A 24,141-nucleotide genomic window follows, 5' to 3' on the forward strand; every position below is an offset into this window, starting at 1 on the left:
GCAGAGACCTAAGTCTCCCGCTGCAGCTTTAATGTGCAAGTTATTTATTCTTTCTTGTGCGGCCAGGTACCAAATGACGCACAGACCGGGTTGGGGACCGCTGCTTTAAGGCACGCGGCCGTCCTCCCCCTCTCAGAAGCACGTGTATTGGTATTTAATGTAAGTCCTACGTATACGGAGAGTTGCTACAGTTTATTTTTAATGACAGACAGACAGAAACATTTACAGAGATGAAGACATCAAAATCCTTCATGACCATAATACTTGAAGGTGACTCAAAGTGAGATAAGGTTTCCTGGAACAGAGCTATTCATATTCTACAGGACATGCATCGTTCTGGCAAAAATGTCACCATATGGCATACACTCAAATGTCTCTCAATCCCGACAGTTTATTTACAAGGGAACAATGTCCAGCCAGTTAAGTACTTTGCATAGTAGAGCAATGACATCATTTCCTGGCGATTTACTCACAGCACTGGGAGTGTAAAGGAAATTAATTCTGTGTCTTACAATATACATGTCATTATGTTATTTAATTGTCATTTAAAATGTTCATTTACTGACTAAAGCTCTAAAATACTCATTTTGAATTACGTTTATTTGAATATTCTTCACAAATCAAAACACTTTTTTCATAGTAGAGCAGATTTACTCCGATTTACTACTTTTGTTTATTATAATGATACAAATGATCATCTGTCCTAAAATACGAGACTGAAATAGGGATAGGTGTAAGACTGACTGCTGTGATTTTCTAAAATTTAAATTTAACAATCAGCTTAAGGTGTGATGAGCTTATTTAGACTGCCCAGTGGAACTATACATTTGAGATAATTACTGGTATTTTAGTGAAAGAAAAAAAAGATATTCTAACTGTTTAACAGCTTTTTTCTAAAATGCTTTTAGGCTCCAGTAATTATACCATGTCTTCAACAGAACATCCAGAAGAACAGGAATAAACTCTGCAGAATGAGTGTCTAGTTCGAACTAGTCTTTACTGAGGCAGAGCAAAACACAACCTCTACAAGGGCTAAAAGAAATGCTCATGATTTACACTAACATACAATGCATTAGGCCTAATATAATTGTCATTAATCTGTCTGGAATTTGCACTCTAGACCTGCACACATGATTTGTCAGTTTTACTGTGTACTTCTCTCTGGCAAAAATTACAAATAAACATGATTTAACTCATGTATTACCCAATACTATACAACATAGGGCTTTTGCTGGAATTTAAAAGACCTGGGAGAACATTTCTAAGGAACTAAACACTATAAAATATCAGCCTGTTCTCTAAACACAGCTATTTGAACAGACACAGGATGCAGGAACTTTTAATTACCTTATTACTTTCCATAACTGAGGGCAGGTAGTTTACTAATATAAATATATATATATATATATATATACAGTTTTGTTCAAAATAATAGCAGTACAATGTGACTAACCAGAATAATCAAGGTTTTTAGTATATTTTTTATTGCTACGTGGCAAACAAGTTACCAGTAGGTTCAGTAGATTCTCAGAAAACAAACAAGACCCAGCATTCATGATATGCACGCTCTTAAGGCTGTGCAATTGGGCAATTAGTTGAAAGGGGTGTGTTCAAAAAAATAGCAGTGTCTACCTTTGACTGTACAAACTCAAAACTATTTTGTACAAACATTTTTTTTTTTCTGGGATTTAGCAATCCTGTGAATCACTAAACTAATATTTAGTTGTATGACCACAGTTTTTTTAAACTGCTTGACATCTGTGTGGCATGGAGTCAACCAACTTGTGGAACCTCTCAGCTGTTATTCCACTCCATGATTCTTTAACAACATTCCACAATTCATTCACATTTCTTGGTTTTGCTTCAGAAACAGCATTTTTGATATCACCCCACAAGTTCTCAATTGGATTAAGGTCTGGAGATTGGGCTGGCCACTCCATAACATTAATTTTGTTGGTTTGGAACCAAGACTTTGCCCGTTTACTAGTGTGTTTTGGGTCATTGTCTTGTTGAAACAACCATTTCAAGGGCATGTCCTCTTCAGCATAGGGCAACATGACCTCTTCAAGTATTTTAACATATGCAAACTGATCCATGATCCCTGGTATGCGATAAATAGGCCCAACACCATAGTAGGAGAAACATGCCCATATCATGATGCTTGCACCTCCATGCTTCACTGTCTTCACTGTGTACTGTGGCTTGAATTCAAAGTTTGGGGGTCGTCTCACAAACTGCCTGTGGCCCTTGGACCCAAAAAGAACAATTTTACTCTCATCAGTCCACAAAATGTTCCTCCATTTCTCTTTAGGCCAGTTGATGTGTTCTTTGGCAAATTGTAACCTCTTCTGCACATGCCTTTTTTTTAACAGAGGGACTTTGCGGGGGATTCTTGAAAATAGATTAGCTTCACACAGACGTCTTCTAACTGTCACAGTACTTACAGGTAACTCCAGACTGTCTTTGATCATCCTGGAGGTGATCATTGGCTGAGCCTTTGCCATTCTGGTTATTCTTCTATCCATTTTGATGGTTGTCTTCCGTTTTCTTCCACGTCTCTCTGGTTTTGCTCTCCATTTTAAGGCATTGGAGATCATTTTAGCTGAACAGCCTATCATTTTTTGCACCTCTTTATAGGTTTTCCCCTCTCTAATCAACTTTTTAATCAAAGTACGCTGTTCTTCTGAACAATGTCTTGAACGACCCATTTTCCTCAGCTTTCAAATGCATGTTCAACAAGTGTTGGCTTCATCCTTAAATAGGGGCCAACTGATTCACACCTGTTTCTTCACAAAATTGATGACCTCAGTGATTGAATGCCACACTGCTATTTTTTTGAACACACCCCTTTCAACTAATTCAACTAATTGCCCAATTGCACAGCCTTAAGAGCGTGCATATCATGAATGCTGGGTCTCATTTGTTTTCTGAGAATCTACTGAACCTACTGGTAACTTGTTTGCCACGTAGCAATAAAAAAATATACGAAAAACCTTGATTATTCTGGTTAGTCACATTGTACTGCTATTATTTTGAACAATACTGTATATATATATATATATATATATATATATATATATATATATATATATATATACACACACACACACACACACACAGCCCCGCACAGTTAACACTGGTGCTCCCCAAGGTTGTGTGCTGTCCCCCTTGTTATTCTCACTGTACACCAACGACTGCACTTCTGGAGGCCCTTCTGTCAAAACCATCAAATATGCGGACGACACCACCATAATAGGCCTCATCTCCAACAACGACGAGTCAGCCTACCACAAAGAGGTCAGTCTCCTGGTGTCCTGGTGTGCAGTCAGTAACTTGGAGCTTAACATCAACAAAACAGTTGAGATGATAGTGGATTTCCGCAAAAAGCCCCCGACTCATCTTCCTTTAGTTATCAATAACTAATCTGTGTCTGTGGTAGAGCACTTCAAGTTCCTGGGCACAACCATCACTAACACACTCAAATGGGACAATAACATCTCCCAACTAGTGAAGAAAGGCCAGCAGCGCCTGTTCTTCCTCCGTCGCCTGAAAGGACTACGACTCAGTCCCCACATCATGGTACAATTCTACAGAGCAGTTATTGAGAGTGTGCTAACAGCCTCCCTCACGGTCTGGTTTGCTTCTGCGTCAGCCCGCGCAAAGGCCAGGCTACAAAGAGTCGCTGGGCAGCAGAGCGGATCATCGGCTGCCCCCTGCCCCCCGTTATGGACCTGTACAGCTCCAGGTCCATTAACAGAGCTGTGAAGATGACCCCTCTCATCCTGCCAATAGTCTGTTTAATCTTCTTCCCTCTGGAAAGCGGTATAGGGCCTTTTTGCCCAAAACATCACGTCACCGCCACAGTTTTTTCCCCCAAGCAATAGCCCTCCTAAATGATCCTTAAATCTTGGAATTCATGGCACTTTATTTATTATTTAACTCATCACTTTTTACATTCATATTAACGTATTGCTTATAATGTCTCTATTTGTCCTTGTATTGTGTTTCTGTACCTGTTAAAAACTGTGTCGCTTTTACTGTGTTTCCTGCATGGAGAAGACCAAATCAAATTCCTAGTATCTGTATACATGGCGAAATAAAGTTGAATTGAAATCACACACAAACACACATTTGGATAGAGAATCTTTTACATAATCCAACAATGCCACCTCATAGAGAAGGGACCTTAGGACTGTTACTGAACTTGTGCTTTTGATGTTTATTGATATGGAACAAATAACAAACAAGGCTCAATATTTTTTCCTTGTATCGGTTTAATGTACAGAGGTAAACAATATACCACAGAAAACAATTACTGAAAGCAGAGAGATGTGCGTTTCTTGTTATACTTAATTTAGCTGAGTTATCTAACTTGGCTAACCTTAGCTAAGTGTAAGTGAACGTGTTTGCATGCATGCTAGAGCACATGCAGGTAACAGTGACGTGCTGGTGAGCATGGTTACTAGCTTCAGCTACTGTTGTTTGGCAGTGAAGCTAGTTAGCATTTGCAGGAGGGATTATGATGAGTAAACCTTTCCCTTCCTGCCCCGTGAGGATTTGTGATCAGGAGCTGGCCTGGTTTAACTGCTTGGTTAAATCCTTTAGAAGCTTAAATTAGTGTACACAAAAGGGAAATGCTAATGGATCTATTAAATCACCATTTGAAAAGTGGCCAAAGATAATTTATATACAAATGCATACTGCACTACGTTTTGAAAATTCGGTTTGGGGTTGATTTAGAAAAAAAAAAGTCTCTTATGCTTACCCAGACTGCATTTATTTGATCGAAAAATACAGTTAAAGCATTGATGTTGTGAAATGCTAGTACAATTTAAAATAATTGTTTTATATTTTCTTATGTTCCAAAATGGAATTTATTCGTGTGATGCAAAGCTGATATTTCAGCATCCTTTCTGCAGTATTCAGTGTCACAGGATCTTTTAGAAATCATTCTAATATGCTGATTTGCTGCTCAAGAAACATTTTTTATTATCAATGTTGAAAACAGTTGTTGTACTTAATATTTTTGTGGAAACCATGAAACTTGATGAATTTAATGCACTCTTGCTGAATAAAATGATTAATTAATTTTGAACAGTAGTATACTAGTCACGCTTTTCCATAAAATGACAATGAATGTGGACTGGATCTTGTAAAAAAAACATATAAAAATACCATAAAATTATCTTAAATGTGGTCTCCTCACATTCGATTTCAAATAAAATCTTAAGTCATTTTTCACAATACCGAAAACAAGCTTTGAATTTGACTCTAATCTGCCTCTACTGTTTAAATAAATAAATTGCTTTTCAAGTACAGCAGTTCCTGATTTAATATGGCTGTTTGGTCTCTAAGCTTCTCAGACACCATCGTAGAGCAACATACTCTCATGACATTCCACACTGCACACAGCCACTGCCCCCTTTAGTTTAGGCTTCTGTGAGCCTTTCACTCTGACTGCCCATGCAAACCGTTCACTGAGTCGGAACAAAAAGACCCTTCAAAGTGGCAACGTACAGTGAGAGTGAACCAATGCTGAACATGATGAACATCAGTGCAGTCTCAATTGCACTAATTAATACATTTAAAACAAAAGAATAATAATAGAAAAGTAATAAATGAACACTTTTCTGCCAATGTACCTGATTTTCGGATTTTTGTATGCAAAAAAATAAAATGATATGCAAGCTGCAAAATAAGCTAGAATTTGTGAAGTTGTCATTTGATAAATCTGTTATTACTTATACAGCAGAAACCTGAACTCTTAAAACAACACATCAGCCCTCAAAGAAACCCAGTCTGAGCATCTATTGAGGTTCTTGTTTCTCTATATTATGCTGCTGTGCTACCGCTGTGATCAGGGCCGCCCCTTTCCCACTGCCATCCTCTGATAGGATAAAATCCACCTTACAGTTGGGCGCGAGTTCTCTGACAGTGTCCTTTAAGATTGTGGAGAAGCTGTCACAAAAAAGCGACACATCAAGTTTAAGATATGAAGCCAACACTGATTGAATAAAAATGTTAAGTTGTTGCACTAATCTTTACTTACTGTGGATGTAACTTGTAAAGGGTGCCGTCCACTCCCACAGTAATCTCCAGATGGTCCAGACCACGGTTCTCTCTGATTTTGTCTACAATAGCAGCCATTCCTGCTCCACAGAGCTGAGCTGCTCGGCGAGAAACAGCTCCACACACTTCTTTGACAATGATGCTGTCGTCACATGTGCTGTCCAGGCCCAGATGCTGCAGAATAGACCTGACCTGCAGTAGCGCCAGACGGTCACTGAGTAAAAGGAAGAAGCCAAAGCATGAGTCAGAAGAAATACATAACGTTGAATTTATTCACTTAGACTTTAGAAGTAAATACATTTAAATGACTTTGAGAGTCTATTATAAAAGGTGTGCTCCGTTTTTTTTTTTTCATCATTTAAAAACCTAATACTACACAAATTTATGAGCTTCATATACGAGGCTCATAAATAAGCAACTAAGTGCAACTTAAATGTGACATTCAGCTAAAGGTGAAAGCTACACAATAGGTTGAACAACATCAGCATGATATATAAGGTATTTTCCAAAATATTTAAGGAGTTGAGGTCAGGCATGTGACCAATACATTTATGTCATAAATGGCGACTGTACCTCTCAATCTGAGAGAGGAACTTGGTCTCAAAGATGCCTTTGGTCTTCAGTCTCTCTGTGATGCGACCACGAAACAGAAGACCATGCTTTGTGAGATCAATGAGGATCTGCCTTACAATCTCTCCCAAATACATTCCACTGGTCATCTTTTCAAACCTGGAAATTAGAGGATAACACATCAGAACATATCTGGAAAACCTGAGACTTTGTGTGTGTGTGTGTGTGTGTGTGTGTGTGTTTGTGTGTGTGTGTGTGTGTATATATATATATATATAAATGTGAATTAATGTAAAATGTAAATGAATAAGAGTAGTAGTAGATTTTTAAGAAGCAAGGGTTTATTTGTTGCAATAACCAAAAACACATTGTATGGGTCAAAATTATCTATTCTTCTTTTATGCCAAATGCCAAAAATCATTAGGATATTAAGTAAAGATCCTGTTCCATGAAATTTCCTACTGTTAATATATCAAAAATGTATTATCATTAGTAATGTGCATTACTAAGGACTTCATTTGGACAACTTTAAAAGTGATTCTCAATTTTTAGTTTTTTTTGTACCCTTAGATTCCTGATTTTCAAATAGTTGTATCTCGGCCAAATATTATCATAGACAGTAAAAGAAATGGACACAGCGACCCCATTGGATTCAACGGAGAAAAATGAACACTACTAGAAGCCATAGACAGTAAAAGAAGCACGCACTTCCTAGGGGTCGGGCGTACTGCGCAGGCTCAAACTGAGCTTGATGACGTATATGTCACATGAGCAACCTGTAAGTTCTTCTAATCGCTGTGCCAAGAGAAATCTGAATCACCCACTGAATCTTGCAGAGAAGGCGAGCGTGAACAGCAGCACATTTTGGTAAGTATTCTGATTAATTATCTCCCTTGAAGTCATGGCTCCACGTTCCCCCGATAGCCACATAGACAGTAAAAGATTGCCTGCGAGCTTCTCCTCCTGTCCATTTCTCTACTGTGCGACAGGTTATGACGCAATCGTTAGCCTATTTTTTTTTTTTTTTTTTTTTTTTTTTACAAAAACTGCTTCTACGGGGACCATAACGTAAGATACAACGTAATGGAAGCCTTTAAACATTTCGTGTTTCTTTAGAAATAATTAATAGACAAATTAGTCTTTAAACGCCTCATATGTAAAGTTATTCGCTTTCAAAGTGACGCCAAAATAAATGGGAGTCAATGGAATGCTAACAGCAGGCTGGGGTCCTAAACAAACCATAGGTTACATTTATGGAAATCTCTCATGACTTTGTGGTCTAGGGTCACATATGTATTTTAAGTAAAATAAAAATCTTCCCAATAATGGCAAAGCATTTAATTACTAATTAACAGACCTTATTTTTGCTTTTTACCTATAAAAGGCTATGTGCGTTTCAACATTAGTGTAGCTAACACTGGTTTCATATAGTCCAAGAAATCCGAGATGCACTGAACTATGTGGTCAAACAACTGGAATAATAATAATAATAAAGCATTTCTTGTGAATGTTGTACTGATACATTTCTGACCTTATAATGACGGTAAACGTTATGCAAATGTATTCATTTGGACTAAAATAATAGTTTATTTATTGAAAGTGTTTCACCTCCTCTCCTGTGCCTTGCATGATCTCCAGTGGAATGGCGTAAATCTTGTTGTACATCCTGACTGAATTTCGCATACCGGTACGAATCTTAACCACCAACACACGGAAATTGGTTCCACCAAGATCCAAGGCAAGGTACTTTCCTCTTTCTGTGACGGTAACATCCAGTGACGTAATATGTATGTTAATAAGTAAATTATCATAACCCTCAGACTTCACATCTATTCTTATCCCACTAAATATACAAGTGAAATCAAAATAATGAAATAAATATAATAGCCTGCAGCAATAGGACAAGTGGTTTGGAGAATTATTATATTCTAGAATAGTATAGTGTTGACTTGCAAAAAATTGCAATAAGTAGCCAGTTTCCTTTACCTGTCCCATCTGGAGTCCTGTAAACATACGTGGGCAGCATTTTGACTGAGGCAGTGGGATGGGAGTCTTTCCTCAAGCCTCGTTCCAACTCCACGCGCATCTTCGCCTTCACTTCCTGAAGCTGTGTGGAGCTCAAGGTGAAGGCCGCGAGAGTATCATCGACCTCCTTCCTTTGGGAAGCTAACCGCTGAGCTACTGCAGTCACCATGGCGGCACCTTTTGCACTGCCACTTTCAGACAGCACGAAACGGACATGACAGTCTGACACCAGATGGCGGACCACCTTGTGGAGCCTCTTGGGGTACCTTTAAAATTTAGATACAAGTTGTGGATTTTAAATCTTCTTCAATCCAATTTCATATTAAACCTCCTTGGGTTTGACATTTGTTTCTGAAAGTGAACTGACATACTGTGGATGTGTTCTGTAAACCGTCCCATCCACTCCTACTGTGGTCCGAAGGGTTTTCAGCTTTTTGTTTTCTCGGATCCGTGTCAGAATGGCAGCCAGAGCGGCAGCAACCAGATTAGCTGACCTGAAGGAGACGATGGTACAGACATGCTGGACAGCAATGCAGTCATCTTCACTAGGATTGAGACCCAGGTCTTCCAGGATCTCCTTGGTGTTCTCCAGACCTCCTTTATACCTGGAAACATCCTCAGTTAGAATATGCACATTTAACCCCATCTAGACCAGCACTAACCACCAACAACCAGACTGAGCCAGGGTGGAAATCCATGCGATCGGAACTAACTTATTCTCAGGGAAAATTGTCAAATAATCACACATGAATATTTAGAATCGTAAATCCGTCATAATAGGTTTGGCATAGGATTCCTCATAGATAGAAAAACGTATTGCTTATTTCAAACCCATTTGATATCAGTTTATATTTTTGTGAGGATGTAATCTTACTGTTCAATCAAGCAGATATGTTTGGTCTGGAAAGTTCCCTTGGTTCGAAGAGCATCAGAGACTTGGCCACGAAAGAGTAGACCCTTTTTGGCCATCTTCAGCAGGATGAGTCTCACGAGCTCCCCCATGTACATCCCACTCACCATCTTTTCAAAACTGGGAAGGACACAACCAGAGTTACAAAGGTAATATATTATCTATAAAACTTGGCGAAAATAGTTTTTTGTTACATTTTGGGGGAATCTTAATTTACACGTGTTGAAACCTTTTAAAATGAAAGGCCAAAATAAAACTTGATTGAGGCTCAAATGATTGAAAACTTCATTGTGGGAATAAAGTACAGTAAATGATGAATTATATCCAAATATTATATTTAAAGGTGCTGTATGTAGGACTGTAGCATTGGTTTTCAGATAAACAAGTATGTTAACTTAGCACGTTTCTTAAATATCTGCAAACATGTAATAATATATTTTATTATAAATAAAATAAAAAAAATTGCATCTTTTTTCCTGATTTTGTAATATGGCATGACGGCCAACTCAGAGGTCATTACGAGCCAACTTTTGCCTAAAGACCTGGTTTGGGTATCTCTGTGTTAAAGCAATCTGATGACCTGCCTATTAATAAGCACTTACAGCTGTTTTCCTGGATTAATTGAGGCGGCATCAATTTCACGGTCAAAGCTTGTGATGAAATCATCAAGCACACCATCGTCTCCAAATGCCCCCCATTCAGTATTAATACACATCCTCCCTTCATCTCCCTCCACCAGATCAATGTGTCTGAGCTCCTCCATGTAACAAGCATTAGTGCCGGTACCTGAAACAGATAGTGGCACAAATCAAACATTTACATTTCTCTTACTCTTGCAGGAGTCTTATGAGTTTTAAAGCTCTTCTTTACGTGTCCAGTGAGGCCTTACCTATAATTACCCCCACCTCACAGTTCTGGTCATCATATCCGCAGGTCATCATGGCCCCCACTGTGTCATTGACCATAGCCAGGACATCTACGTCAACAACCTTCACACACACACACACACCAAAAAATATAAATAAAAAAATACCAGCTGACTATTGCTGTGACTTCTACTAACACCAGCTGGTTTGGTCTGGAAAGTTCCCTTGGTTCGAAGAGCATCAGAGACTTGGCCACGAAAGAGTAGACCCTTTTTGGCCATCTTCAGCAGGATGAGTCTCACGAGCTCCCCCATGTACATCCCACTCACCATCTTTTCAAAACTGGGAAGGACACAGCCAGAGTTACAAAGGTAATATATTATCTATAAAACTTGGCGAAAATAGTTTTTTGTTACATTTTGGGGGAATCTTAATTTACACGTGTTGAAACCTTTTAAAATGAAAGGCCAAAATAAAACTTGATTGAGGCTCAAATGATTGAAAACTTCATTGTGGGAATAAAGTACAGTAAATGATGAATTATATCCAAATATTATATTTAAAGGTGCTGTATGTAGGACTGTAGCATTGGTTTTCAGATAAACAAGTATGTTAACTTAGCACGTTTCTTAAATATCTGCAAACATGTAATATATATTTTATTTTATAAATAAAATAAAAAAATTGCATCTTTTTTCCTGATTTTGTAATATGGCATGACGGCCAACTCAGAGGTCATTACGAGCCAACTTTTGCCTAAAGGCCTGGTTTGGGTATCTCTGTGTTAAAGCAATCTGATGACCTGCCTATTAATAAGCACTTACAGCTGTTTTCCTGGATTAATTGAGGCGGCATCAATTTCACGGTCAAAGCTTGTGATGAAATCATCAAGCACACATCGTCTCCAAATGCCCCCCATTCAGTATTAAATACACATCCTCCCTTCATCTCCCTCCACCAGATCAATGTGTCTGAGCTCCTCCATGTAACAAGCAATTAGTGCCGGTAACCTGAAACAGATAGTGGCACAAATCAAACATTTACATTTCTCTTACTCTTGCATGAGTCTTATGAGTTTTAGAGCTCTTCTTTACGTGTCCTTGAGGCCTTACCTTATAATTACCCCCCACCTCACAGTTCTTGGTCATCATATCCGCAGGTCATCATGGCCCCCACTGTGTCATTGACCATAGCCAGGACATCCACGTCAACAACCCTTCACACACACACACACCAAAAAATATAAATAAAAAATACCAGCTGGACTATTGCTGTGACTTCTACTAACACCAGCTGGTTTCACTTTTCAAAAATGATGAAGGAAAATAGTATCCATACCCCAACTTTTCGAATCGCTTTCCTTAATAACTGCACCACATTGTTCCCTTGAACACCTCTAGCCTTGAAATTCTTTGACCATGACAACAAGACACCCTGTGTCAACACGAACACAATGTGTCAGTGAGATCTGCTGATATCAATGTCTCTTCTTTCATTTTCACTGGTGTACTGGTAAGACAATCGACTGTGAATCAATATCTTAATGACTTGAACACCTTGATTGAATTAAAGGGTTAAGATGATATTGTATATAAACATGTCTGAGTTCAACTGTACCTCATCTATTTTGGATTGCGCACAAGGGAAAGAGAAGGTGAAGCCGAGAGGTTTTCTTGTGTGATTAATGTGGTGTTTCTGGAGAAAAGACTTCAAAGACTCTGCCACATGCTCAAAAAGCTGAAGAAGAAACAATCATGTAATAAAAAACATTATTAGTTTGAATAATACGCTTCTTATTCGTGTTTTTTTTTTTATCAGTGACCTAGAGTCTAAGGTCAGCTGACATTGTTTATTGAACACGAGCAACGCATGAATAAATGCATAATTGCTATAAATGTATTGGTATAATTGCCGTACGAGAACTAACAACAAAGTTTATTCAGTCTTTTCTTATTAACATCACAATCACAATACACTGAAAAAGGTTTGTAATCCGCAATAGATTACTTTTTGTTCAAACTCATATATGTGAAGCGATTATCACCTCAGATCCTTTGCCATTGAGGACCTCTTCAGGGATGGGAAAGGTTTCACTCTCCATCTGGACTTTCCCCTTCCCATCTTCGGAAACCTTCACCTGTAGTACCTTAAATTTGGAACCCCCCAGATCCAGCGCCAGAAACTCACCCTTCTCTGCAGGAGAAACATATGAAAGAGAACAAACCTCATCAGATTTGAATTATTTAATATTACTCTAATGCAGAGGTTCCGAATTTTGCTGCTGCATGTGAAAATAGTTACAGGAGGAGGCACGTATATGTCAGTGTACCTGAGCCATCGGGTGTTGAATAAACGTGGGTCGGGAGCATCTTGACTGCAGCTGTAGCATTGCTCTCGTTTGACAGTCCTTTCTCCATCTCCTGCCGAAAGCGAGCTGATATGTCCGCCAACTGATCATCTGATAAACGCATTGCGTACAGATACCGGTCTACCTGTTTGAGAAGCACAATTATTTCAAACACTACAACTTTCTTATTTTATACATTCACTGAAACAAAATACGGTGGAATAAGTGGCTTAACAACAAAAAAGGATGAATACACAAAATACTGACAAATAATAAAATGTAAAATGTTGAGGGAATGACGACAAGAAAATGACCAAATAATACTAATAATATCAGTGACGCATACAATTACATGACATTGTGAAAGATAATGTGGGTGTGTTTCTGGAGATAAAAATTATACTGTTGTATAAAATGACATCTCTAAATGTAGAGATTCGTTTGGCTTACACTCGAGATTAGTTTTGCATACAGATTTGTCAGTGGGGTTCTTTATGAAACTAAACTTTTTTTCATATATTTAGATTTATTGGACTTGTATTAGCAGACAAGGAACAGCAGTGGAACAAGTATCCAGCATACACAGTAACTGTTCAAAAGAATCCCAGAATGTACCTTTGCTCCCTATATAATTCCCATATGTCCATTTGTGTTATTGTATCACTTTGGTGAGTAATAAAATAAAAGAGTGTGTAGCGGTGTCTTTAACTTGATCAAGTATAACAGATTATAAGTATAACTTCATAGCTTAGATTAAATAGTTAAAAACAAGTTAAAAAATACAACAAAATAGTCATTGTTTTAATTTTGGCTCAAAACGGTGTGAACTTTTAGGGAAATGAAAAGCATTTCAATAAATGCAAAAGAGTAGGTCAAGGTCCTCTCTCTCTCCTCATGCATGCGAGAAGAGTTAATGATTCCAGAGGCCATGGTGAAATCACATTCATCACGGACAATAGGCTGATAAAAGAAGTTACACTTACAGCATAGAAAGACACAAAAAACAAAAAAAAAAAAAAAAATTCTGAGACACCTCAGAAAGAGAATTGAAATATTGATACATATATAATAATAACAATAATAATTGAAGTGAAGAATAATATATACTTTATAATTGAATACAAGGCATTATTTCTTAAAACAATCATTATAATTATCTTCTGATGGAAAGTTTGTCTAAAAAGATATTTAAACAAGTCAAGAGGTTTTAGAAACACAATTACCTTCTTGATCTGATCCTCCTGAAGCTTTGAGAAGTAAAAGGACAGCAAATGGACTGCAAACATCTTGACTTCCTGACACAGGTGGTGACTCAGAAAAAAAAACGAGATTTACTTATTGAAAGACAAAATGAGTCCTCAGGTTTAAATGTGTCCCGAAGCCTGTCCCCCTCAATCCTCAGGAGTGATTCTAATATGACTGAAAGATTTCCTCTGAGCTTGTATTTCCCTATGTGAGAGTTCAGCACTTGCTTTTCCCTCCCCTTTCACGGCTAAATAATTAATGGCTAAGCCTCGTCCGGCCTCTCTGCTCTCCAGCCTCACCTAGCAATGTGATTGGCCTCCCTCCAAACTGCAGGAACACCTTAAAACAATCTTGAGTGAAACAATAGTTCAAAAAGGATCCTCTCTGTTCAGTTCAATATGTAAACATCCTTAGTGGAAAAATGGAGAGAAGCGTGCTAAATGCAGAACAGCCTTATCTGTGTTCACCAGGACAGAGCTGACGAGATCAAAGAGAGGGTATGTCCACAGAGACAATTTCAGGCCTTTGCTCCTCTGGGTCTGTAACTGTGAAGTATTAAATGTAACAGAAATGTGCTGTTAAAGGCAACAAGTTCACAAAGAGCCTTATGGGCTAAAACCAAGGAAAATGTTCAAGGATTAAGATGTTTCTCAGACGTTCAGCTAATACAGTTACCATAGTAATGGGCAGAGATTAACCGGGGCCTTCAGCAAACACAGAGCAGCTTGATCTACCAAACCTTTTTAACACTTCACTTCTTTGCTGAAATTTTAATCCTGAAAAAAAAGAAGTCCATTATCATGATACATGCTATTAGCTTGTCCATTTTCGTTGACTGTTGTTTAAATAAATCAATGTGTAGGCATAACTGTCCAGATCATTTTCACAAATAGAATACAAACAGGTTTCCAGTTACTTGAAATAATAAATTAATAGTAGTAGTAGTCCAATGAATAAATACATTAATCTCAAAATTGCAATTGTTGGAAAGAGGACTATTACCTATTAACATAGCATTAAATATAACTTTAAACAGGCCAAAAGTTGAAAAAAAAAAATTCTGAAGGTTATTAAGGGAACATTTTTTTGTTTAAATCTATTGAAAAGAAGAAAAATTTCACTTCAATTAAATTTTTCAGTATAAGTAGAACTATAATATATGACAAGTTCTGATTTGCATTGATTTTTTTGACTGACCCTTACACTGCCCTCATCTGTACAAGGCCGTTGGAAACCAAGCTGTAGTATTTCATTGGTCCAGTAGAGTTCCTAAAATAACATCAGATTGCATAACCATGCTAAAAATAAAAGAGGGTAAACACAAACTAGATGAAAAAGTCAGTCAAGACAAACTTTAAGATTAGATTTAGATCAGCACAGCCAGCGAAGGATTAAATGTAGATGTTTTTAATGACACGGAATGAAAACGTTTTTTGTTAGGAGTTGTGGCAGTAATGTCGTAAGGCGGCGCGACTATAACGACGTGTGATCAATCCCGCCCAATCTAAAGCAGCACTTAACTGCAGTGGAAACGCATACCGTGCCGAGCTCAGCAGTGCTGTGTCAAGCCGTGTCGCACCACGCAGTGGAAAAGCGGCACTAGGGTACTCCGGGTGGTTGCTAAGGTGTTGCTATGGTACTCTGGGTGGTTGCTAGGGGTTACTAGCATGTTGTTAACATACAGTAATAGCGATCACGTTTCTAGCATGTTAAACGTTATTAGCAATTTGTTAACATGTATCTGTATAGACCTGTAACATATGACAAGTTCTGATTTGCACTGACTTTTTTTAAATGACCCTTAGACTGGCCTCATCTGTACAAGGCCGTTCCAGTGCGGAGCACACTAAATCAATCCACATATCAGCTGAGTTCCTGAAATAACTGTATAACCATGCTAAAAATAAAAGAGGGTAAATACAAATGATTGGTTTTTTTTTTTTTTAAAGGTTCAATGGACTGCCAAGAACATTTCAATGTTTTTGATTCTGGTTATTATCTTGTACAATAAACACATTTTTTAAACATTGGTTAGGCAAAGGAGAGCCATTGAAAATATCAATATAATTTTACTGTCACATCTAAAAGGGGGTGTTACATGTCTCTTTTTGACACTCGGTTTTACATTTCTATGAAAGCTGTGATGTTTTATAGCAAGATAGATGTGATGTGCTCCAGAAAAGTGGTGAGGCACAACCATTACATCCAGTTCAGAACATCAGAAGCACGGTCGTACTGTTCTCTTGATCCTCTCAATGTACAGAAAAGCCCATGTTACACATTAATGTTCACTTTTTCTTTCTTTTCCCTTTATTTGCTGAATTGGAGTCGTCTCCTTGTTGGCTCTGCTCTCGAACCCATTCTCTCTGCAGCTGCTGTAACAGTTCCTTTGTCAGTAGGCCGTCCCGCACCAACCTTGAGCTCAGTGACGAGTCCGGCGCCCTGGGATCTTTTCTTTGATTCTTTGTCCCTCGTCCCCTCCTCAGTGGCGGTGTGTCTAAAACAGCAAGTCCTATGGAGGCAGTGTTTTGTGCAGAGGCGGGTTGATCCTCTGTGGCACGGATAAGCCGCGTGATGTTACGCACACCAACCTGGATGATCCCGTCCAATTCCTTTTGAATATCACGGATGAGACTAGCATCAGGGAACATGTCCATGAAGCGATAGCTGCGAGAGGGAAGCGCTACAAGAGGTTAATCATGGGAAATTAGATTGTTTGTTAATTATTGATCTCTGATTTAATGCTACAATTCAAATAAATAGTTACAGATGGTTTGTGTTCAACTTTAGGGTAAAAAATATATACCTGAGCCAAAGGTAAAGATCTAGCACATCATGGACAGCCTCGAGGTGAACCAGGTCCTTGATGTTTTTGGGAGGCACCAGAGGCCAATTCACATGTCGACACACCCAGCTGAATGTCAGAGGTTCATCTCTGCTGAACTGTCTGGCAAACTATAGAGAACAGACTTAGTTTTACAGCTTTTATTAACCTGGTCAGTGTTAATTTATAAATATACTAGTATACAATTACTACTAAATAGTGTTACTATTCTTAACAAACTAAACATTAAAAAAATAATTTCAATTAAATTTAAATAAAAGCTGAAATAAAATATTACATGAAAACATTAGAAATCTTGCCTTGGCAACTAACTCATAATAATAATATATTTGAAATAAACTTACGCATTGAAATATAAAAATAAAAGCTAATTTAAAAAAAAATAATAAATAGAATATAAGTCATACTAAAATAATACTGCTACTATATTACTGTGATTGTTATAATAATAATTATATTACTATACTATATATACTATTGATAGATATTACTTTATTTAAAAGGGTACATTGGATAACTTTTTTTTTTTTAATTTTTATGGCATGTCTGCCAGCTCAGAAGATCTGAAAAGAAAACACGCAGCCAGTTTGTTATGGGCTTTGAAGACCCTAAATAATCATACCAACTTGTGGAAAATGGGCATACGATGTCCCCTTTAAAAACAAATTTATAGTTGAAAATGTTATTATCATAAGTATATTTAGAAAACGGCTATACAAAAATTGTCCAATTTTATTTCATACTAGATACTGCTTTAACTAATGTTAACAAAAATAGCCTTATTGTAAATTGTTACAACCTTATTAAATCACCTTCATTTTGATTTTCAGTTTAACAGATACAAATATACCATTATAATAATTTTTTTATAAAAAAATTGTCTGTGAAACAGCAGACATGTTAGTGACAGGGTTCAGTCTATGGACCTTCAGGTCATTTGGTTTTCTACTTTCTACTAAAAGAAATAGAAAAATGAGAAATGGAAAAAAAGAGAAATTATTTTGTTTTAAGAAACAGAAGAAAAAAAATTTGCTAGATTTTTGAGGTTATTCATAAATAGGCCTAGAATAAAACGAGTAGGCTAAAATGATGCCCACACATTCGAAAAATAAATAAAGCATAATTAAATTTTTTACCCATGAAATATGAAAAATCTGCTTGTTTTTTGTTTTCCCATTTCTTAAAATATTTTTTTTTAAATAAAAAAATAAATAAAAATAAAAAAAATATCGAACTGTTTCAAATATATCTTTATTTCTTTTTAAGTAGCGATTCAAATGACCGGAAGGTACAGCGACTTGGGATCCCGCACTTTTGTTTTTATTATTATTATTAGCCATCAATTTCCCCATTTTTTTAATGTCCAGGCAAGGATTTTTTTTTTTATAATTTTATAAAACATCCAAATATAACTTTTTTTTATTATTTTTTTATTAATTTCCTTGTTTATAGGCCTGAAAAGTTTTCTAGAAATCCTGCAGTGATGATGTCTCTACAATTTTCACATACAATTTTCCACTGGCTTATAAATAATTTCTTAACCAAATCGATTCACTAAATGTTCAACATCTTCTATTAGTTCTCTGTAATTCTTTTTTTTTTTTTTTCTTTGCTGTTCAGGTTTTGGGCTCCAGGTGGTTCGTTCAGAGATTATTACACACACCTTGAGAAAGGATGTGCAAACGAAGGCCTGTTTCTTGTTAATTGGGGCCGTGCAGAACACATAGCGGATCCGCAGATTCAGAGGAATATGCTGAATCATATCCGCCAGGAATTTGAAGTCATCAATGTTGCAGACAAAGTAAATTCCATCCACTTGTGCAAGACTGACAAATATATCCTGTATAAAGGAATAGAAAATAAAGTGATGGTTTAAAAGTATATGATTATTAATCAGTAAAATAGTTGTGTGATGATCTTTAGACTTACAATAAGGTTTGAGAGAGTTGCTTGGGGGAGATGGTAGGCGAACATCTCTATCTGCTCTGCTGTGGGGTGCAATCCTGCTGTCTGAGATCAGGAGTGCATGAGAAATACACAAATAATAACAACATATATTCTTTTATAATAAGATCACATTATTCTTACCTCAATAGGATCAACAGGCTTCCCCAAGATCTCCTTTAAAACAGGAAGGTCGTCCCTTTGCATAGTAGTGACCTCCCCCTCTTTAAACACAGAGCTGAAGCGTCCTGCTCGGCCAGCGATCTGCAGCGCCTGTGAGGTGGAAATAGTGTCCAGCTCCCTCTCCCCCTTCTCATTCACACTGGGTTTTACCAGAGAATTAAAGATGATTCTCCTAATACTCCTGAAGGAAACAAAGAACCAGTATTTTCATCAAGATGCTGAAGAAATCAAACTCTGTTGTGCAAAATATGCTGAGATTAGTGCAATGACACAAAAGGCTAAAGCGAAGCTTACATGTAATTTTTCTCAATCAGGAGACATTGAGTCCACAAGAGGACCTCAGCAAACATCCGAGGGGGCAACTATTTAAATTAATACATTTAAATATCCTAATCTAAATTAAAATGCTACAAAACAAACAAAGACGATATCAACTGATATCTTAATTCTTTTTATTTTCTCTCTGTATTTTTATTGAAAACCCCTATTTAATATACGTATTAATACTAGTTACCTTTTTTTATGTTTTTTGAACTCTGCAATACTTCCAGGATAAAATACTAGATCTTTGCCTATATGGAGGGCTTTTAACTCAAAAAGTTTGAGAACCATTAATTTAATTCTCAGGATCAAAAGTAAGGCGGGGATAAGGTTTTAAGTGTCAAAATGTCAAAATAGGTTACTGTTTTATTTTATTTTAAGACATTACTCACAGGTTCAACCCCATTCCAATTGCATCTGTGGCAACAAGGATTTTGCAAGGGTCGTCTGGATCATTAAACTTTTTTGCTTGAGCCAACTTGGTGCCTGTTGGCCAATCAAAATGCTACATTAGTATCCATGTCATCATTATTTTGATGTAATGACTGGAAGGCAGTGTGATATTAATAGAGCAAGTTCAAAAAAACAGAAAAAACATAAATATACCAATAAATATAAATTCAATTTCCTCACACAATTCCTCTTATGACACATTTGAACAAACCGACTCAAGGACTCTTACCAGGGGGCAAGCTGCCATAAATGACAGCACACTCCAGGCCACGAACTTCTATCTGCCGGCTGATCGAGTAGATGTCATTTTTGCTGAAGCACACGATGCAGTCGCCTGGCTTCAGGTTATCTAATGATTCCACTGCATGATTTGAGACTGAAAAAGGGGTCAGCCTTTTATAATTATGTACCTTAAAAGATAAAAAAAACACACTTGTGGCTTCAGTATCTCACACCAGTAGACAAACAGTGAAATATTATTTAACTTCAAAACAAACGTACAAACAGTAAACATCAGTAGGAACTGCTGAGACTCACCTCGACCTCTTCACCAGTGGTGTACATGAGTTCAGTGACAAAGTCAACTGCTGCAGCTTCTCCACACACATGGATCTCCTCAGCACACAAACCTATTCAGAAAGAGTAACTTCATATTTGCACCTCTATATATCTTTAACATAACTAATCTATTATATGTATATGAAATCTAAATTACCCAAACAATAAAATAAAGTTATAAATAAGTGGGTCTACAAAAAAAAATCTGAGACCATTTATGAAAATGCTACTCATTTGCATTCATTACTAATTCAATCAATTTGTTTTCATTACAAATCAATATTCAGGTGAAAAAAATCAAATTTCTTAGTCAATTCATAATTTCATAAATTTGCTTATTTGATTAATGACAGAGAAAGTTATATATAGTGGTCAACCGAAGTATTTTTCAAATATTGGCATTGGCCGATAAGTTTTTCTGCTTGGCCGATGTGTTCAGGGTGGGACTTTTATTTTAACAGCGCTGAGAGCTCTCGGCACAGTGTTTTAACAGTTCTGTCTTGATACGGATAAAAGTCTGTCTAATAATCAGATAGAACGGTTAAACAAAGGAATTAATGTATACATAAAGTATTATCATAATTGCGTTTATATTATTAGTAATAGAAAGCATTTTCTCTGTTGTGCTGTATGTAAAATGAGTGTTACCTTGGCTTTATTTGAAAAATATGATTCCCAGTGCACACAAACTTCCCAGAATACGGAGTGCCCTGTTGGTTACAGTGTTTACTTCCTTTTTAATTATATTTCTATAAAAAATTTATGAAAAATACTTTTTCATCTAAAGTATGTTTATTTTACACATTTAAGTTTTAATCCATTGTCAAATGATTTCGAATTTCTTAAATATTTTTTTTTTTTTTTTAATATCGGGCTGCCCGCTTTTCAAGATATCGGCTCAGATGTCAAAAAACAACAAAACAACAACAACATATTGGTCGACCACTAGTTATATATTCTTTTTTATTTTATCTTTTTTTTTAGTTCCTAAAGCTTGTTATTTTTCTTACTGAAAAACAATAATAAATAAATAAATAAAAATGTCCCAAATATTTGAACCCTACTGTATGTGTAAATAAATACTGTTTCTGGTGACTTCCAGAAGTGAACCCACCTAGAAGAGCTCTCGTCCAAGCCCATCCTCTGGCAGGATCTTTGATCATCTGAATCTCATCAATGACAGCCACTTCATCTAAACAAAATATTCAAACAATAATAATATGTTTTAGTTACACAGTACCTTTTCACAAGCTCAAGGTAGCGTTACAGTGAATAAGCAATTAAAGAACAGTCAAGTCAAATATTTTTTAATATTTACTTCTATTTCTTTGTACTTATTAATTGTGCATTTTCATTAGATTGCTAAAGATCAGCACTCAACAGGTATCGCATACAGGTTCAAAAATCTTGTTCTCTATACTCACAAGGAGTTGTGACACTGCACATCTCTATGGTAGATGCAATGTGGCCAGACACTCTTCCTTCTGGATCAACAAATATTCTCTCTTCTCCTGTGACCAGATCACATGGCACTCCCTAAAAGGAAACCATACATAGCGGCTCTAACATTCACAGCTAATGTGTAATTACATAAGAAACCAAGACAAGCTAGTCTGAGGAGAGAAACTCACTGCCTCATTACTCTTCTCATGGATTTCATGGGCCAGCAGCTTTAGCGGTCCACAGTAAACTCCAGACTTGGCTGCTAGGAATCTCTGGATGGCATGATAGGTCTTTCCACTGTTGGTCGGTCCTGCGTGAAAAACAATCTTTCTTTGAATAGCCCTGGCCTCTGGATACCTGTAACACACATTTATCACGTTCAAAAGATTGCACGGTAAAAAAAAATACAAAGTGTAATGACTAATTCTGAGCATTGTGTGTTAAAACTGATGTGAAAGTATACATTGTTGTATTAAATCTGTGGATGAAACTCGCAGTACCAGTTTGCTGGGACCCGTAAGTCACTGATCTTGCGTAAATCATCCAAACAGTCCAACATAGGGAAAATCTCTTTGGCATGTCTCATAAAGTATGGGAAAATGTCATCTATGTGACCTGGAATGAGGAAAGGAACATGATAGAGTTGGGTTTCTCTTATGGATATTGACAGTTCAGTATCTGATGTAAATACTCACCAGCTCCACAACAGATGTCACTAAGAATGATGTGAAACTCAGCATTCAGTGAGTTCATCTCCAGCACATATTTCCGAAAACTCACAAACGCTTGATGGAAGAGACGAGCTGTTGAAGAACAAATAAACCACGATCACAAAAATGTTTTGTGTCAAGCAAAATACAGTAGTATTCTTGACATACTTCTCCGTGCATTGTTTTTAGATGGGCGTGTTGTTATAACAACACAATGTGATGGGTGTGTTTGACAAAATACAGTGTTACATATGTAAGATCATGTAGTAATAATGGGTTCATGATTCTTACCATCAATCCCCTGGTCAGCAGCCAGTTTTTGCATTTCTTTCCTTTTGTAGAATCTATTCAGTACCTTCAGAAGTTCACCTGTTAAAACGGGTAAATACACAACGATCGGCTGTTTTTTTTTTTTTATAATAGTTAACTGAATCGAATATTGTCATTTTCATCTGCATGGTCAAATCTATAGTTTGGTTACATATACAGATGTTAAATGAGGTTGAGGTATATTAAAGATACATTCAGATGCTAATATGAATGTCCAGAACTACAAGTGAGTCATACAGAAATCGATTATAAAACAACACTACTAAAGACTGAGTTTACCTTTGTCCAGCGGTTGCGTCAGCTCCTCGCCGACTGTCCCGTCCCCTTCATCACTTCTGACGGTGAGCGGGACAAACAGGGATGTGTCCAGGGGTCTCGAAGAACTGTTCGTAGATGAATGTCTAATTGATAACTGTTTAAATGTCCTTCTTATTCGATGCAGTGTAGTGCTGTTTGCTACAGAAGCTGTGCCAGCACAGACCCGGGATCGGAAGTGAGAGCGCGACAATAAGTAAACACAGCGATTTACCGACATTTTCAGCTTCCGTTAATCGAGTGCAATTGTTTTAACAGAATAAAATCATTTTAATTAACTATGTTTAGCTACAGCAACAGTGCCAGCCTCTATTATGACAAGGAGGTCAAGTTCCTCTTACACGTGACAACATGCAGAAGGACCCAAGTATTTTTGGTACCCGAAGTAATGCCTGTTTCTTTTTATTTCACTAATGATTCAAATGTTAGGGAGAATATATCATATTCTATGAAGTGTATTATAGACTATGATATCAAGAGAATGCGTTAGCTATAACATGTGCAATCTTGAAGGTTAATGATTTTTGGAAAGTGGCACAAACTGGAACTACATGCAGGGTTTGACACTAATCAGATCTGTGAGGGGACAGAATTTTTAATGGTGTCCGAAACCTTAGTGGACATTATCAAGTGCACTCATTAAATCCCACAATGCACAGCAATAACGAGTGTACAACTGATGTTTTTATTTTTTATTAATACCAACACTTAAAAACAAGTATAACCAAAATAATTATTTTTTTATGCCCATCAAAGATAAAACGTAAGAATTAGTCAACCAGAAAAATTGACAGTACTGCGTTCTTACCCAGAAATGTACACTTATGAATAAAAAAATTGGCAAGTATAATAAAAAGATTAACAATATAATGAATCCAACAGTTAGTTATAATAAAATAAAATCAAAAGTGTTGATACATATTCTAACATTTGTTTTATCTGAGAGATAGGTACATAACTCATTCCAAATAATTTGACAAACACAATCACAAAAGTGTAAAATTGAT

The 24,141-nt window shown here is 36.9% G+C and overlaps 2 protein-coding genes across 2 annotated transcripts; both read right to left on the reverse strand.

The window, feature by feature from the left end:
* Positions 1–4,966: 4,966 nt before the first annotated feature.
* On the reverse strand, positions 4,967–14,529 carry LOC113113258 (putative hexokinase HKDC1). The gene is made up of 15 exons (XM_026279404.1): positions 14,011–14,529; positions 12,770–12,932; positions 12,485–12,633; positions 12,058–12,177; positions 11,779–11,874; positions 10,464–10,563; positions 10,177–10,360; positions 9,539–9,694; positions 9,036–9,269; positions 8,626–8,930; positions 8,248–8,396; positions 8,056–8,111; positions 6,643–6,858; positions 6,050–6,283; positions 4,967–5,958 (listed from the first exon to the last, which is right to left on the reverse strand). The coding sequence occupies exons 1-15, from the start codon at positions 14,071–14,073 to the stop codon at positions 5,808–5,810; spliced, it is 2,376 nt and encodes a 791-aa protein (XP_026135189.1). The 5' UTR covers positions 14,074–14,529; the 3' UTR covers positions 4,967–5,807.
* Positions 14,530–15,962: 1,433 nt separating this feature from the next.
* LOC113112777 (ATP-dependent RNA helicase SUPV3L1, mitochondrial-like) lies at positions 15,963–23,508 on the reverse strand. The gene is made up of 15 exons (XM_026278625.1): positions 23,099–23,508; positions 22,781–22,858; positions 22,475–22,582; positions 22,280–22,394; positions 21,968–22,136; positions 21,761–21,872; positions 21,451–21,528; positions 20,316–20,407; positions 20,008–20,188; positions 19,718–19,811; positions 18,966–19,185; positions 18,807–18,887; positions 18,541–18,717; positions 16,839–16,987; positions 15,963–16,699 (listed from the first exon to the last, which is right to left on the reverse strand). Exons 1-15 carry the CDS (start codon positions 23,352–23,354, stop codon positions 16,321–16,323), a joined length of 2,289 nt encoding a protein of 762 aa, XP_026134410.1. The 5' UTR covers positions 23,355–23,508; the 3' UTR covers positions 15,963–16,320.
* Positions 23,509–24,141: the final 633 nt, after the last annotated feature.

The sequence above is a fragment of the Carassius auratus genome, chromosome 13 (genome assembly GCF_003368295.1).
Source record: "Carassius auratus strain Wakin chromosome 13, ASM336829v1, whole genome shotgun sequence".
Classification (NCBI taxonomy): Eukaryota; Metazoa; Chordata; class Actinopteri; order Cypriniformes; family Cyprinidae; genus Carassius; species Carassius auratus.

Excerpts from the sequence above, each read along its gene's own strand:
- LOC113113258 (XM_026279404.1), bottom strand. The coding sequence starts at position 14,073 with ATGTTTGCAGTCCATTTGCTGTCCTTTTACTTCTCAAAGCTTCAGGAG. Across the intron at positions 9,270-9,538 it reads CATATCTGCTTGATTGAACA|GTATAAAGGAGGTCTGGAGA; the intron begins GTAAGATTACAT and ends GGATGTTTCCAG. Across the intron at positions 5,959-6,049 it reads CTTTACAAGTTACATCCACA|CTTCTCCACAATCTTAAAGG; the intron begins GTAAGTAAAGAT and ends TTTTTGTGACAG.
- LOC113112777 (XM_026278625.1), bottom strand. The coding sequence starts at position 23,354 with ATGTCGGTAAATCGCTGTGTTTACTTATTGTCGCGCTCTCACTTCCGA. Across the intron at positions 21,529-21,760 it reads GTGCAGTGTCACAACTCCTT|ATGAAGTGGCTGTCATTGAT; the intron begins GTGAGTATAGAG and ends TATTTTGTTTAG. Across the intron at positions 19,812-20,007 it reads TTATGGCAGCTTGCCCCCTG|GCACCAAGTTGGCTCAAGCA; the intron begins GTAAGAGTCCTT and ends ATTGGCCAACAG.